This window comes from Molossus molossus, unplaced genomic scaffold, assembly GCF_014108415.1.
Source record: "Molossus molossus isolate mMolMol1 unplaced genomic scaffold, mMolMol1.p scaffold_m16_p_14, whole genome shotgun sequence".
Lineage (NCBI taxonomy): Eukaryota > Metazoa > Chordata > Mammalia > Chiroptera > Molossidae > Molossus > Molossus molossus.
The window spans coordinates 89,998,596-90,015,518 of record NW_023425349.1 but is presented as its reverse complement, the minus strand read 5'-3'; the positions used below and the strand labels follow the sequence as shown (position 1 = coordinate 90,015,518).

General features: G+C 45.3%; 2 protein-coding genes and 1 pseudogene across 3 annotated transcripts in view; all 3 read right to left on the bottom strand.

Annotated features, from left to right (window-relative positions):
• Positions 1-2,469, bottom strand: part of SECISBP2 (SECIS binding protein 2) — a 33,513-nt gene extending 31,044 nt beyond the window's left edge. The window contains exons 1-2 of the mRNA XM_036260682.1: positions 2,359-2,469; positions 491-636 (exon numbers count right to left, since the gene is read on the bottom strand). Of these exons, the coding sequence (XP_036116575.1) occupies positions 491-636; positions 2,359-2,394 (182 nt within the window). The 5' untranslated portion in view covers positions 2,395-2,469. The remainder of the gene's footprint in view (positions 1-490; positions 637-2,358) is intronic.
• On the bottom strand, positions 527-9,214 carry CKS2 (CDC28 protein kinase regulatory subunit 2). Of its 2 annotated transcripts, XR_004959484.1 has the most exons (4): positions 9,019-9,213; positions 5,425-5,552; positions 4,065-4,177; positions 527-636 (listed from the first exon to the last, which is right to left on the bottom strand). XR_004959484.1 is itself a non-coding variant. In XM_036260683.1 (3 exons), exons 1-3 carry the CDS (start codon positions 9,075-9,077, stop codon positions 4,125-4,127), a joined length of 240 nt encoding a protein of 79 aa, XP_036116576.1. In that variant the 5' UTR covers positions 9,078-9,214; the 3' UTR covers positions 3,849-4,124. The 2 variants fall into 2 exon arrangements, 1 of the variants encoding a protein (XP_036116576.1); XM_036260683.1 differs by lacking the exon at positions 527-636 and having other exon boundaries at positions 3,849-4,177; positions 9,019-9,214.
• A 5,740-nt stretch (positions 9,215-14,954) lies between these two features.
• Positions 14,955-16,513, bottom strand: LOC118629376 (annotated as a pseudogene).
• Between the last annotated feature and the right edge of the window lie 410 nt (positions 16,514-16,923).

The following is a 16,923-nucleotide window of genomic DNA, read 5'->3' as shown; positions in this document are numbered from 1 at the left end:
CAAAACCAGGCAATTTCTAAAGAATTGGCACAAAGAGGCAGCCATGGTTGCTAGTCCTCATTCCTTCCCCAGCAAGACTTTTAAATGTCAAACCCTAAAACTGAAGAGCATGTTTATTTACTTGGGGTTTTCTCTGCCCCATTACCTGCCCGCCCCTCCTGCCATCAGATGCATGACCTAGTTTTAAACTGTATGCACAAATGAACCCTGCAATTGCATTTTCTACTAATAAATGCTAGGCAATCTACACACATTCTTTACACAAACTACCTGAGGGAGTACAGAGAGAAAAGGAGAACCAGAGCTTCAGTTTCTGCTGCAGGACACACTTACGTTGTGCTACCGGCTCAGACCCTTCTTGGCAAAGGAGCATCTTCTCTAGTCACTGAGAACTTGAGTGGGTTAGCTGCAGCACATTTCAAAGTTAACCACCATTAAAGACAAGAAACAAAGTCCTCAGGCAAGACAAGTTGTTTACAAAAATACATACGCAGGGACTGGTAGTTCCTGAACACAAGGGTAGTACGTGGCTGCACAGCTAGGGAACACGTGTGCTTCTGAAGACTCTAACCATGCCACACTGAGCCCAGCAAATTTGGGGACAAATGGTTTGACATCTGGTGACAACTTGATACCCTGAAGGGAAAAAAAAGGAGGTTTAGCTGCATACATTATGAGATCCACCAAATGTAAACAAACAAAACACCCCAAGTGGCTCCTGTTCTAGCAGCCCCCGGAAATGCTAATCCCAGCAATGTTATTCAAATATCTCTGCCTGGTAAAGACAAACATTTGCCAATAATTTCTCCCCGAATGCTTTTGCAAAAAAATTATCTTTGGCCCTGGCCGGTGTAGCTCAGCGGTTAGAGCGTCAGACTACGGTCCAGAGAGACCCAGGTTCGGTTCCTGCTAAGGGCACGTACCTCAGTTGCAGTTTATCCCGGCCCTGGTTGGGTCATGTGGGTGGCAACCACTCGATGTGTCCCTTTCACGTCGATGTTTCTCTCTCTCTCCCTCCCACTCTATCTGAACAAAATATTGAAAAATGTCCTCAGGTGAGGATAAAAAAATAAATAAAATAAAATAATTATTTTTTTAACCTTCGCCCAAGGATATACTTGATTAAAAAAGTTTTTTTTTTCTTTACTGATCCCAGAGAGAGCAGAAGGGAGAGGAAGAGAGAGAAACATCCATGAGTCTGGCTGGTGTGGCTCATGTCTGAGTGTAGACCCATGCACCAAGAGGTCTAGGGTTCAATTCCCAGTCAGGACACATGTCCAGGTTGTGGGCCCAATCCCTAGTGGGGGGCGTGCAGGAGGCAGCGAATTGATGTTCTCTTTCATCAATGTTTCTCTCTCTCTCTCTCTCTCTCTCTCTCTCTCACTCTTACTTCCTCTCTAAAATCAAAAAAGGAAAAATAAAAATAAAAAAGAAACATCGATGAGAGAGAACAATGATTGGCCACCCGCTTATTGATTTTAGAGAGGGGAAGGGAGAGAAACATCATGCGCCCCCCCCGGAACCTGCAACCTAGGTATGTGCAACCAACTGAGCCACACTAGCCAGGGCCCCAATGTTTTTAACTAGAAAAATCAGTCTACCAAACAGAAAAAGTGAAAAATAAGCACACTAATTAATAAAAGTGGAAGCAAAATTCAACCCAGATTATATAGTAGGACTGCAACTATTTCCTTAGCTTTAACTCAAAATAGGAGTATTATACCTCTTTCAGCTGTAGCTAGGGATAAGCCAGCACCGTAGCACTGTCAGTAATCAAACATACCCGGGGAATGCTTCCCTGTAGCACCCAAAACACACCGCGAAAGTTTATTTCCATTGAGTTTCTCAAAAAAGTTACAGAAACCATTTGCTTTTCACTCAGTGAACCACTAAGAGTTACTCTGTTGAAAAGCAATAGGAGTTCTGCTAGAAAACCTATTACCACTGGAATACGAGAGTAAAACTTTGGAGTTTGGGTCTCAGATACACATTAAGAGATTTACTTTCACTGACAACTCTTGAGCACTGTGTTGGACTTGCTCGGAAGCCAATCTCCGCGACTGCCGAGCTCCCCCTAGTGGGTACGCTGCGCACCTGGAGTGGAGACCCCCGCTTCAAAAAAACGCTCGATCGAGAGCTGCTGGAACAAGCCACCCCTGGCCGTGAATGCCGGGGGCCGGGGCGGCGGCGCAGCCCTTCCGCGGCCCCGGCAAGGAGAGCTGGCCGGTGTCCCCTCGATGGCGTCCTTCCTCACGCCAGCCAGCCGCGGCGGAGAGGGCGCCGGGGCTGGGGAACCGGCCGCCCGTCCCTGCGTTCCGCGCCCCCACCTCTCGGGGCGCCCGAAGCTGCCATCCTCACCTCGCCCGCGGGCTCCCGCGGCCCCTCCGACGCCATGGCCAGCAGTTCGGAGGCGGCCCGGCCCGGAAGGCCAGCAGCCGCCCCGTCGGAGCACTCCACCACTTCGCTTTTTCACCTTCCGGGCGGACGCCAGGAAGTGCGTCACAGAAACGCGCCCGGGCCTGCCCTGCTTCCGGTGGGAGGTGCGCGTGGCGGTGGCCGTGGCGAATCAAACCCTGACGCCGGTGTATCTGGCTTAACGTGCAGACCTGATAAGGAGTCCACGTGGGGTGGGAGGCACATGTACCGGGCGGGGAGGTGGGGGGCTGGGAATTTAGGGGAAGTGCATATCCGTAGTCCCGCAGACCTAGAAAACCAAGATTTCGTGTCCCAACTTCCAGGAACTTAAAGCACTTTGGAAGTAACCAGAGAAAATAATTCAGGAAGTGCCCCGTTATTTCCAACAACTAGCTATTGACTACAGTATTTTAAAAGGTGCTTGGAAAGGTAGAGATGTAATAGTCTGGTTTTCGTGGGGTTGGGCCATCCAAAAGGAAGGAGGTTGGGTGAGAAATGGACACTGGACCGGGGTTGGGGGGCTGGGGGTGGAGTGGTGACGGTGGGGCGGAGACCAGGAGGAACAGGGTTGATCGGGTTCAAAACCATAGGCTGGAGGTTAATTCTAGGAAACCTGTACCTTGCCCCCAGAGTTTAGAGACTACCAGGTATTTCAAGCAGGAAGAATGCTGGCAGCTCCTTAAGGTTCCCTTCTATTGGGTCGCGCAGGTTAATTAAACATGCCCAGACACGCCCAAATCTCGAGCCTGGAGAGACTTCGGGTCTGGTAGTAGTATTGGATGGTGGAGGTTGGGAAAACCTCTAGCTGATGGATCCCTGGTGGCAGGAATAAGTTCTAGGCTTCTTCAGTATTTATTGTGCTCATTAAGTGTAAAGGAACCCCTTTCTAAAGAAACATACCGAGGACCACCAAATTGTGGTCTTCTTTACCTTGCATTAACTTTAAAATACTTCCTTGGCAGCTAAAAAGGCAATTTACAGACACGTAAAAATACATATGGCAGGTTTATTTTTTTTCTACGGTGCTTTTTAAACTTCTAAAAATGCTGTGATATTTTATAGGAAACCACCCCCACCTGGCAATGGCAAAGGGAGCCACAGGGTTGAGTCGTTTCTCCCAAGGCCACTAGATGTGGCAGTTCTTTGGTAAGTGGAAGCAGCCTAGAGAATATTAAGTTGGGCTTCTTTCTGTTAAAGTGGAGATTCTAGAGAATTCTATGAACTAGACTAATAATAGAGCTATAAAATCTACTTTAGCTCTAGTAAACTTATCCTTGGCTCTTGGTTTTTTCATAAGTAAATTATCATCATACCAAGCTATTTTAAACCAATTTAAAGTAAATTTATTTCCTTAGCACTAAAATTGTAAAACAAATCCTCCAACAATCTCTACTCATGAATTAACCTTAAACTTAAATAACTTCACACAGTGATAAATGCAACATACAAACTTTATTTAACAAAAGTAACAGGTAAAGTCAAACAGGCACTTATATTAAGAGAAAAACTAGAAGAAATTTTATCTTAAACACCTTACAGTAACCTACTTGCAGTTGCATTTAACTGAGCTCTGTTGCTGTGAAGAATACAGCTCATGCACAGGTATGGATGAATGATTTGTACATTTTCAAGTATTCACTGAATACTACCTTATATACACATATACATTAAATTTGAAAAAGATTTAATCCACGATCCCCAGATAGACTTCATTTTTGTTGATCTTTAGGAAGAGGTCGTCTAAAGAGAAGAATATGTGGTTCTGTGGAAAGAAAATGTTTTACATCATTTTAATAACATGGTTAATTTTCAAACAAAATTCAAAGAATTCAACTGAACCAAAACAAAGTAAAATAAATGGTCAATTACTGTAATGTTACTTATTAAGGTATCTGAAATGAATTTTGCTTCAAAGTCACTGTGAACAGTAAACTGAAGAAAACCTGATAATGAGCATCAATGTTTTAGTTTTACCCACCCTGGAGAAAAGGGATAGAAAGTAGAGAAGCTACTTTGGGGAGAATGGTTTCTACCTTTAGAATCTTGATTCTCGTAAAAAATAAAGAGAAAAGTTATTTTTCTGGGCAGATACCTAACACCATTCAAAAACCACCAGCTTACATCTACAGGTCCCAGGAGTCCATCCCAGTAAAAGGGGGTGGGGGAGTTGCTTTTGTATTATCTAGAAATACTTCTTGAACTCTAATATGATTACATGTCCCAATCCCAAGAAAGTTGTGAGCCTTAAGAGTTTTACATGCTGATGCTGCTTTTAACAATCACGGAAAGCAAGATAGCTTTAATTCCACCTAATGCAGCTTCTGCAGCATGCCTTCAGATTTTGTTCAAAGCATTATAAATCCTTGAAGTTACATTTATTAATAACCCATTAGTAGAATTTAACCCCACAGAGTTTTAGTTTAGTTTACTGTTAAGTATTTGGAAAACTGGTAAATACCACTTAATAACATAAGCACTCATAATGGGTAACAGGCAACAACACATTTGAGTTCACTGGTTATGGTATCTTATTTAATCTTAAATCTGGTTGGTACCAATTATCCTTTAATAGAAGGCTAAAGGAAAAGACAAATCACTTCAAAATGCATAAATCTCTATACATAAAACTTAAGGACACTCAAGTTGTCTTAAAATACGTTTAGTTCTTAAAGAGTGGATACCACAATTCTAAATATATTTATGGTAAAATAACATGTTATTAACAATGACACAAATTTTAAAATAAAACAGAAGAGCCTATTTTTTGACTCGCGTTATTTTTTGCAGGGGAGAAAAATGCATTATTTTTACCCACATAGTATTTTATTTACTATAAAATTGGAACCCTCCCTAGGGAGAAAAAGAAACCAGTCATTCAAAAATAGTCAAACTTATCAGAGGCACTTTAGGATATCACTGAGTGTCAATATTACTAAATATTTTTTTTTCAACAACCATAACTGCTACTATTTTAACTCAGTCAATACTTTCTCAAATATCAAAACTTACCTGGCTCATGAATCATGTAATGAACCCAGCCTAGACTCTGTTGGACACCAAGTCTCCTCCACTCCTCTTCTGACATCAGATGGGTTTTGGGTACTTGTTTGGAAAGTTCTCTGGGTAACATGACATGCCTGTTAAAAGATATAACCCAGTATTAGTGTTCTGTGTGCAAATATGCCTTTTCTATAATTATGATCGCTTTGCACATGCATCTTTAGGATACTTAAAATTTGAGATTTTTTTTTTGTCCTCAGAGTTCTTTAAAGCAACTGCCATATTATGTGAATTGGTGTCCATCTTGAGGACTATAATCTCCACTATCTTTAAATCTGATTTTTAATGGGTCTATGTTCAAATTAGGGAAGACTATGCAGTCCAAACCCAGAAAGCATTTTATTTAGGATTGTTTTTTTTCCTAACAGGGCTTGCTAGTTGTCTCAATGTTCATCAGGACAGGAGCCCAAAAACTAAGTTGGACACACAAATTATCCAAAAAACATCCAGACTTCCCTTCCCTTTAGCTACCTCTGGTAATGTGACTAAATCCTGGGCAATAGGCTATAAGCAGGAAACAGGTAATTTATAGAAAGTGTCCTCAAAGGGAAAAAACATGCCTAATTCTTTTTCTCATTTCTGTTGATTGTGAAGCAGACTGGCCTGATTAGTGAGCTAGAGAAGCCATTTAAGACCGCAGAAGCTATGGTAAATTGAAGCTGGTCCCTGACTAGAGGTGTAACCCAAGTCTTTACATAAGGAGGAAAAAAGTATCTCATTTGTTAACAGTTAATTTGGGGTTCCTATTATTCAACATTGTAGATTTGTATAGATACAAATCCTTGTATACTCCAGAAGTTGCTTTACACTTTATTCAGAACCAAAAGCAAAACACACTAATCACACATATACACGCATCTGTAATCTTCAGTTTTCCATTAAGTTACTGACCTACACCCAAAATTTAAGTGATTTTTTAAAAGAAAGGCATGCAATATTCTTCAATGTCAAAACATGAACACATACAATTGTAGTTTTGTTAAATTATTAAACACAAATCTGCATACACTCCCTTATTTAATTACAATAAAAAGATCTTTATGAAAATCACAGTTGCCGGCCCTATCCTACCATGTCCATTTGTTTGGTATGAGACTAGTTTTATACAGTACGAGTCTTATACCAAACAATTTTTTTGACCAGTATTGGATTTCTATACCTGTGAATCGTCATCTGGGGGTGAGAAAGGTTCAATCTGGTTACTTTCTGGAACACAGGAAAAGGGAATCCATAACCCATCATAAGACTAATCTCTCATCAACCTAGTCTGTGGCTGGTTAGTTAAGTACCAATTTCGTATTATTTGCAGCACAAAAGCGAGCCTTAGAACAATTGTATTATGTTGCTAGACTGCCATGAGGCTAAGTCAAATTATGCTTACTAGTATAGTTGGTTAAAATTTCACCAGTTCCATTAATTACATGGTGATTCTTAACAATACTTACCAGCTACCTGATTCATTCTTGAAATGCTGCTTTAACATCTATTAAGGTTCTGCAAAATTCCAATTATTTCTATCACATTGTCGATTAGTTTCAAAGAGAAATATAATGCTAATTAGATTTGAACTCTTAAGTATACCAAGAAAAAGGTACAGCATGTTATTTAGATAGGAGTCACAACCCCTACCTTTCTCCAGAAACCATGAAAACAAGTTCAACCATGAAGGTGTTTATTATAAAGGAAACATTTATAAGTAGCTTCAAGCTCACAGGGAAATTCTACCTGTATTTCACTGCATGGAGGCTGTTTTCTAACTACATGTAAGAAAAATTATTCATTTACGAGAGAACCTAAGCTTAAGTAAAAGGAATAGGAAATTAAGTTTGCATTTACAAAAGAAAAATCAAAGATGTAGATAATTGCATATTGGCAAAAATAAACTTTTGAAATTCACACTGCATGCTGCACCACCATATACAACCTGCCCTAGAATCACACCTCAGTGATTTCATTATCAATTACTGATTTGCATTTAGAAGTATCTCTTAAGTTTTATTACTGTTCTATTCCTATAATGGCAAGTGGCTTGGTCAAGAAAGACCACCGTCTTTAATAATGGTTTAGAATGTATCACCTCAAATATGACAGGACTCTCTTCTATTCATTAATACACACAAGCCACTAAGTAAGTTCGGCTAAAATTTTGATAGCACAATCTACTTATTTACTGCTTATTAACGATTGTTGGTTTATTGAAACTAAAAAATGAAACTACTGCCAGACGACCCAAAAAGTATCTTAATTTACTTGGAGCCGTAAGTTTCAGAATTAATCTTTTTTCCAGATGTTGGAAAGGGAATACTGTTTACATGCTGTCCATCACGGTCCATCCCCAGCTGAGCTCCTGTAGACATCACATAACTGAACATTATGCCATCACATTACAGGATGCAAACTGTGTAGGACGTGTAGTTACTGTGGGAAAGATAAGATGATGGACTTCACATTTCTCTCTATCCAGAAATACAGGGCATGTCTTCTGGTCGGGTAGGAAACAACGCAGGTGCTACCACTCTCTAACACCCCACAGGTCACGGGGCCCAGCCGGCACCCCGGTCCCACCAGGGCTGGCCCACCGCTTCGGAGCCCCGCCCGAGGGGCCCGAGGACTATAAGGCCAATAGTGACCCGCGTCCCTCCCACACCACAGGTGGCTCGTTTCCATTTCACAAGTTGCTCGTTTTAATTTTAGCAACTACATTCTAAGCCATCACACCCCGACTCAAACCCCCAAATTCGGCACATCGAAGACCATGTGGCCAGGGCACACCGGCAGGAAAACGTGCCCGAAGTCCGCTCGGGTGCCCAACTCGGCCTGCAAAGGGACCCCTTTAACAACGCCCTCGGCCACCACTAGGCATGTGCACACCCAACCAACAGACCGACTTTCGGGGGTTCCCCCTCAAGGCCATTTTTAGTGTCACTAACTCCGAAAGAGAGAAAAAGTGTTTTTCCACATTAACAAACCCCAACTGCCCTTCCCGCACACGCCCAGCGACGGGCGGAGGGCGCGGCTGCCGGAACCATCAGCTCGCCATTCTTTCTTTAAAATATGTTTTCAGTGATTCTGAGAGAGGAAGGGAGAGAGAAGCCTCCGTCGGCCGCCTGCCGCACGCCCCCCGGGGATCGAGCCGGCGCCCGGGCACGGCCCCGACCGGAACCGGACCGGGAGCTGAGCTCGCCCTCCCTGGGAACCGCGGCACCACGGGAGGCGGGCTCCCGCCGCCGATGTCGGCCACGGGCCGGGCCGGGCCGACGGCGGCGGCCGAGCAGCGGGCCCGCCGCTGCCCTTCCGCCCGCACCCCTGACGGCGGCGCCTCGGCACCAGCAGCGGCCAGTCCCCGCCCCGCTCGCCGTCCGCACAGACGGAACAAAGAGCGGCGGCCAGTCCGGCCCGCACGGGCCAGGAGAAGGGAGCGCTCCGGCCCGACGCGCTTCCACCGCGACGGGGCCCCCACGCCAACTCCCGGCGGACCCCTGACCCCACTTCCGGCCCCACCCGGCCGCCCTGGCTGAAGGAGCCGCCGGCCGGCATTCTCACCGGTACTCGTAGTGCTCGTCGAAGTATTTGTCTGAGTAGTAGATCTGCTTGTGGGCCATCCTGCCGGCAAGCGAGTGGCGCGGAGGGGAAGCGACTGGGCGGGAAGAGCGGGCGCAGCGAACCAACCGTCCGCGACGGGCCAAGGAAGCGACTCGACTGCGACCAACCGACCAACCGACCGCAGGCGGAACGCTCTCGGTTTGAATCCGACAGCCCACCGCTGATTGGAAGAAGACGCGGACCAATCACCTTTTGTGTAAACCGCAGAAAGGCGGGGCCGGCTGCCAACCTATCGTCACCACTCCTCCGCGACGTTGACTCCCAAGATCAGCCACTCAGAGGCCTGTTGCGAGGTTGCCCGAGGGAAGAAGTGAATGATTGGCATGGCGTGGAGGCGGGGAGCTCCCTGACTTAAGGGGCGTGATAAGGAAGGGTAAAGCCCGGGACGTTAAGGGCCGCAGGGCGCGTGCGTAGGGGTTTAGAACGTTCCAGGTCGGCAGAGCCGTTAGGGCGACGAACCTGCGGCACTGGTGAGATATCGCGGGGTTTGGCGAGGCCTGGGCGGGGCTGCCCGCCGAGCAGCAGCTGGTGCGCAGGCGCAGTGTCGGGATCGCTGGGCTGCGGTCGGCTTCTGCAGTCTGCGGTCGGTGAGGAAAGTGCAACAGCCACATTAGACCGAGGGAAGCCCAGGTTTGGGAAGGTTGAGGGCGCGAGGTCAGATTGGGGGAGTAAGGACGCAGGGAAGCCGAGGTTGTGCCGCGTGGAACGTTCCCGAAGCCGGCCAGGGTGCTGCGTGGGCCCCCGAGGCCTGACGTTAGGGAACCGTGTTCCCACGCCGTGCGCACCTCGGAGAACGACCTCGTGGGGACGCAAGAGTCTGCGCTTTTCTGTGTGGAAAGGGGGAGACGATTCCTAGCTTCATGGCGCTCACTACCGAGCAGTGGGATTAAAAGTGTTTTTTCTTGAAACTTCTTTTGGCTCTTACTATTGAACCGTAAATAAAGTTGCTGGAAGGAAAAAAAAAGCCAAGATGTGTAGTGGTTCTTTTCAGGTAACACGTGTGATCTTTGTAGTAATTTCACATTTCCCCAAATGTGAGCGTGTGTTACATGTGCGGTAACTTGGGCTCCGTTCAGCGTTAGTTGCCGCACAGAGCAGGTGAGGACAGAGCGGGCCCTGCACCCCGGCCCCAGGTGGCCCTTGACCCGCGGCCTTCCGCCTGGCTCCCCTGTGCCCCGTGCCCAGCAGGTCCCCGCTTCCCCGCTCCTCGCCCGGCGCGCCCCTGCGGGGTCGTTGGGCTCTTGCCCGCACCTGCGCTGTTGCCTACGCCCCGGAAACATCCCCAGGACCTGGCAGAGCCCCTTGCCCTGAGCCCTAAATTTAAAGTGATAAGTAATAGTAATATATGCCTAAATAATTGGGCGTATGTACTGTGATGGTAAAGATGCCAATAAACTGTTAAGGGAGATGATTAAGGAAATCACTAACTTTATTGTGGCAGAAACGGAAAGAAAAGCTTCCTAGGAGTCCAGCTGGTGTGGCCCAGTGGTCGAGCATGACCCATGTGCCAGGTGGTCACCAGTTCCATTCCAGGCCAGGCAGATGCCCAGGTTGTGGGCCTGATCCCCAGAGCGGGCGTGCAGGAGGCGGCCGGTGGGTGTTCTCTCTCATCGATGTTTCTCTCTCTCCCTCTCCCTTCCTCTCTAAAATCAATAAGAAAGAAAAATTAAAAAAAAAATAAAGCGTACTAGGAGATGTATTTTTACAGAGATGTATTGTGGAACATTTGAAACAGAAAAGTGGAATAGTACCAATTCCTGTGTACCAGTTACTCAGTTCAGCTATCTATTCCCCTATTTTTTTTGCTAGAATAGCTTTAAAGAGATCCCACAATAATGCCATTTGACCCTGAGATGGTACTTTGTGTCTATCTCTGTCTTTATGGTTGTACACATTTTTTAAAATTAAAATATTAACACCATGTCATTGAACTTACAGCCCCTCATTATTCTCTGACACCTGTTTTAGATGGACTCCCTGATCACAGATGCATTTTTATGGTTGGTAGGTTTGGATCTACATCTAAACTTGTGCTTACACATTGAATTTGTTTTTTATGTCTTTTAGTCTAAACAATCCCCTTGACACCACCTTTTCAAATAAGGATTTATCAGAGAAAGCAGGTCAATTTTGCCTGTGGAATATTCCACAACCTGTATTTGAGTGATTGCTTTGTTGTGGTGTAATTTACTTTGTTTTTCCTACAATGTGGTATTTAGATCTAGGTTAACACGACAACAATTTGTCCAAATCCATTTTGCGAGGAAGTGGCAGGCTCAGATTTGAGCCCAAACAGTCCCGACTCCAGAATTAGGCCTTTTAACCTGTTGTATGCTGTCCCTTGTCTTTTCAGTAGAGAGATTGACACCGTGAAGGCACGAGGAAACATGGTGTATGCAGAGAATGCTGAATGGATTTGGCTGAGAGTGTAGAGGTCACAGAAAGAAAAGTTGTGGGAAGTGAGTTTGGGAGTGTAGATGTAGCAAACAGAAAAACGGCTTCTAAAATGTCCATGTGCTAATCCCTGGAACCTACATGGCCAGAGGGATTTTGCAGATGTGATGAAGACAGGGAGATTATCTGTGGACCCAATGGTATCACAAGGCTCATAAGAGGGGTCCAGGAGGGTCAGAGAAGGAGCTGAAATAGAAGCTCAAGTCAGCATGAACCAGGAAATGTAGGTAGCCTCTAGAACAGAGGTTCTCAACCTTCCTAATGCCGCGACCCTTTAATACAGTTCCTCATGTTGTGGTGACCCCCAACCATAAAATTATTTTCATTGCTACTTCATAACTAATTTTGCTACTGTTATGTCTTAGTCAACCCCTGTGAAAGGGTCGTTTGACCCCCCCAAAGGGGTCGCGACCCACAGGTTGAGAACCGTTGCTCTAGAAGCTGGAAAAGGCAAGGAATAGCTTGTCCTCTGGAGTTCCAGCTCTGCCAACACCTTCATTTAAGCCTAGTAAAACCTATTTCGGACTTCTGACCTCGAACTGTCGTATAATTTGTGTTGCTTTAACCCACTAAGTTTGTGGTAATTTGTTAAAAAAGCAGTAGCGCCCTGACCAGTTTGGCTCAGCGGTTAAAGCGTCGGCCTGCGGTCCGGAGAGACCTGGGTTCGGTTCCCGCTAAGGGCACGTACTTCGGTTGCAGTTTGTCCCCGGCCCTGGTTGGTCGTGCGGGTGGCAGCCACTCGATGTGTCCCTTCACGTCGATGTTTCTCTCTCTCTCTCCCTCCCACTCTATCTGTACAAAAAATGGAAAAAATATCCTCGGGTGAGGATAAAAAAATAAAATAAAAAAAAAATAAAAAAGCAGTAGGAAACTAATACAGTAGATTGGGCCAGACTGGGAAAGGATTTGGACTCCTTGCGCATATGATTGGTCATTTTGATTACTGTAGGGCTAGCTGATGTTCTCAGCAAAGAAGTGGCACAATCAAATTACTTGTGGAGGATGGGACTAGAAGAAATCACCTTAGCAGGGAGTCCCTATTAGAAAGTTATTGCAGCCCTGGCCGGTTTGGCTCAGCGGTTGGAGCGTCAGCCTGCGGTACAGAGAGACCCGGGTTCGGTTCCCGCTAAGGGCACGTACCTCGGTTGCAGTTTGTCCCCGGCCCTGGTTGGTCGTGCGGGTGCCAGCCACTCGATGTGTCCCTTCACATGGATGTTTCTCTCTCTCTCTTCCTCTCTCTCCCTCCCGCTCTATCTGAACAGAAAAAAAAATGGAAAAATGTCCTCGGTTGAGGATTAAAAAAAAAAAAGAAAGTTATTGCAGGCTCTGGCTGGTGTGGCTCAGTTGGTTGATCATCCTGGGCACCAAAAGGTCACTGGTTCAATTCCAGGTCAGGGCACATACCCAGGTTGTGGATTCGCTCCCCAGTGGGCTCCAATCACATCAATGTTTCTCTCTCCAATCAATAAAAACACTTTTTAAAAAAGGAAGTTAAGCCCGGCCAGTGTGGCTCAGTGGTTGAGCGTCAGCCCATGCACCAAGAGATCACTGGTTTGATTCCTGGCCAGGGCACATGCCCAGGTTGTGGGCCAAATCCCCAGTGGGGGGCATGCAGGAGGTGGCCAGTCGATATTCTCTCTCATCCATGTTTCTCTCTCTCCCTCTCCTTTCCTCTCTCTCCCTAAAAATCAATAAAGAAAAAGAAAAAGGAAGTTATTGCAGTTGATTGAACAAGTTTGAGTAGGAAGGGACAGATCTGAAATTTGGAAGCTAAAACCAAGAGAAATGGGGTTTCTGCTTTTTTTTTTGAAGTGGGCCTGTTTGAAAGGGCCTATTTACTTTGAAATGGGAGTTTAGGTTTTGATTGGTGTTTACATGATAAAAAGGCAATTGGTAAGGCTAGAGCATGCTCAGTTATCACAGTCTCCAACGTGCACCTGGAATTTATCTACCCCACTGACAGACTGTTTGTGTAGTGACAAAGGTCAATGGCAAAATTTGCCCCAGTTGGTCTATATTCATTCATTCAGCAAATACTTATTGAGCAAAGTGTCAGTCAATATGCTAAGAAAGCCTCACTCTTGAGGAGAGCATTGATTCCGCTGCTCTAATAATACTGCCTGTCTAGAAGACACTTTAAAGTTTGTATAAACATTTTTTACCTTGTCCCAGCTGAGTCTTTACGTTAATTATCTCAAGTAGGCAGGGAGGATAAAAGAAGTTCAGCTACAAAGCCCTGCTTTACTAAAATTCCCCAATCTAAACAAGATGAAATTTAAAATGTGTATATTTTATAAAGAAAACTTTATTCATTGTGTCAGTAGAAGTGACTTATAATTTAATTCTATGTGTAAGAAATATGACTAAGTATGTAATTTGAAACGTGTTTATCGCCCAGTTGGTATGGCTCAGTGGTTGAGCGTCGACCCCTGCACCATGAGCTCACTGGTTCGATTCCCGGTCAGGACACATGCCCAGGTTGTGGGCCCAATCCCCAGTGGGGGGCGTGTAAGAGGCGACCAGTGGATGTTCTCTCTCATTGATGTTTCTCTCTCTCTCTCTCCCTCTCCCTTTCTCTCTCATATCAATAAAGAAAATAAAGGAAAATGAGTTAAATCTTTCAATGAAGGAAGACATTGTGGGAAAAACAAGTTTTTAAAAGAATTCCCTTTGCTATGTTGATTTTGATCATTTATCTTATACAGGAGAAAGAACCTAGATATCTGGTACCCAAAACACATGTGCAAAGATTTTCTTCTGTTTTGGACTTCTTTCCTCAAAACTTCCACTGTTGAACCTTGCCCTTGACCCGAGGCAGCATACATTTCTCATTCCTTCAGTAACAAATACAGGAATGTCGTTTGCTGCAGTCAGATTTGCTGCAGTCAGACCTCGAGTCTCCTAATTAGCAGGCAGATGTATGTTAAAGGCCCTAGGTATGCTATATTCAAAGTTGAAATCTGAGAGGCAGTGCTAGAACTTAAGCACGGCAGGATTTTTAGAGACCACTCAACTGAAAACCTAAGGGAAGCATATAAAAACTCAATTCCTTCTGTTATTTTAAACTGGTACATGACAGCAACATTCCCTGGTAAGGATAAGTAGGTGGTGTTATCTTCAAGTCCAAAATATTCCAACTACTTAAAGTAGGACCTCAAACAGGAGAAACACACACAAGTTCTGTGGTCTCTAAAACCCTTTTTTCCATTAAAAAAAGAGAAGAAATAGTAGCGTCAGTTGTACACCACTAGTTGAAGGGGTTTCCATCCAAGTGAGAAACTCTACCTCTCGTCTCTAGTGGGACAGGCACCAGAGTCCCGCAGCGGCAACTCTCAGGTCCTGTGCATGTGGCAGAGACCCTGGGGTGAAGACTAAGCTGGCATGGAGCCCCAGCCCCTGGAATTCAGGCTAGATGGCAGTTTCTAGGCCAGTGTTTTCCGGTAGGGGACACCGGTCTGGTGACCACAGCCCCTGGGAGAAGTCACACCCGCCTCCAAAACCTCATGAATAGCTTTTCGGAAACAATGGAAGTTGTAGTCTATTCAACCTTTTCATTCAAAACTTTCTTAAGAATGCAGACTGGTGCCAAAACTTTAGTCATTTCCTTTAAATAAAGGACAGTGACATTATTCAGTTTGATAATTGCCGTGGATTCTTTGTCATAAGCATTTCCACTGTCATTTTTTTTTTAACCCATATACAGGACACATCAGTTGCCTGGCTGGTTTGGCTCAGCGGTTAGAGCATCAGCCCGTGGACCAGTGAGTTGTGGGTTCGATTCCAGTCAAGGGCATGCACCTTGGTTGTGACTGGTCCCTGGCCCTGGTTGGGGTCCTGCGGGAGGCAGCCACTTGATGTGTCCCTTTCACGTCGATGTTTCTCTTTCTTTCTCTCTCTTCCTCTCTATCCCTCCCACTCTATCTGAACAAAAATGGAAAAAAGCCCTCGGGTGAGGAAAAAAAAAAGACATCACTACATTAATCATGTGAAACTCATAAGATCACACATCCATCCGCAGGAGAACGGTTTGCTGCCATGTAGATTTTGCTGCCCAATGAAGAGAAAGGCTTTTTTAATACCTGAATTTGATATAAAAACATGTAATAGGTTTTACAAGGTTGGCAGTTGTGGAATGAGTTTCTGTACCACCTTACTAAAGGCTTCAACTATTGAATAATCATAGACTAGTCAAATAAAAGCTGGGGTAGAGTTTTTCTAGCCCCGCATCTGCAAGATCATTGTTGGCCTTTGATGAATGTCCCTCTGTGTTTCTCTTTTGTGACCATCAGGCCATCAACTCTGTGAATAAAAACCTAACTTGGACCCAGCCAGTGTGGCTCAGTGGTTGAGCATGGGCCCATGCACCAAGAGGTCGCTGGTTGGATTCCTGGTCAGGGCACATGTGCAGGTTATGGGCGGATCCTCAGTGGGGAGCATGCAGGAGGTGGCTGATGTTCTCTCCCATGGATGTTTCTTGTCTCAACCTCTCCCTTCCTCTCTCTCTCTAAAACCAATAAAGAAACAAACAAAAAACACCCTAACTCAGTAGGCTTTAGAAACAGTCATGTGAAGTCTTGTTACAGCCTCCAGGCAGCTGTCCTGTGCATCAGTGACATGTACCAATGCTCCTATTCCCCTGAAGGCCATCTCCTAGTCAAAAGTTGGATCAAAAAGTGCATTTGCTCAGGAAAACCCCATATATGATAACTCACAGAGGTGCTATTGAAAATGTCATCTTTATAAATCTTGTTGGCACATTCCAAAAAGTGTCTCTTGCGTGACATTTTATGAAATACCACCTGTGGATGGAGGCCTTGCCGCTGCGGCTGCGCAGGAGCCTGGTGAGCAGAGTCCTGGGCTTGGAGCTGTCAGCCCGGGAGCCCCAGCCCCGCGCCCGGCGGCTGGCGGGCGCGTCTCCTCCGCCCAGTGCTGCAGGCCAGAGTCCCGCCACCGTCCCAACAGCCGGACCAGGCCAACGCATCCCCGGTCACCGCCGCTGACCCGCGGCCCCTAATTTGCATTTAAACTGGTTTAGTTCGTTTGTATTTAATTAATATTTTTATTTTTAATGATTAAAAAAATATAAGCCTAATTCTATTTTTTCCTTTCTTTTTAAAAAATTAATTTTTGTTAAAGATGTTTCTCCTCCACCCCAGTCTCCTCCCTATCCCGTCCCACCCTGCAAGCATTGTTTTCTATGTCCATTGGTTACCCATACACTAATTCTATTTTTGTATATATTTAACTAAAACTATAATAAAAATGCGAGCTCCCCGACCCCCCAGGATCATGGATGTCAAGTTAACCCTGGGGATCGGAGAGATTCATTTCTCTTGAAAAGTGATCTGTATCTCTGCGGAGTTTGAATGTCTCCCCTGGAATGTGGGGTGC

Coding starts and splice junctions, on each gene's coding strand:
- CKS2 (XM_036260683.1), bottom strand. CDS start 9,077: ATGGCCCACAAGCAGATCTACTACTCAGACAAATACTTCGACGAGCAC. Junction 5,553..9,018: donor GACGAGCACTACGAGTACCG/GTGAGAATGCCG, acceptor ATCTTTTAACAG/GCATGTCATGTTACCCAGAG. Junction 4,178..5,424: donor TTACATGATTCATGAGCCAG/GTAAGTTTTGAT, acceptor TTCTTTCCACAG/AACCACATATTCTTCTCTTT.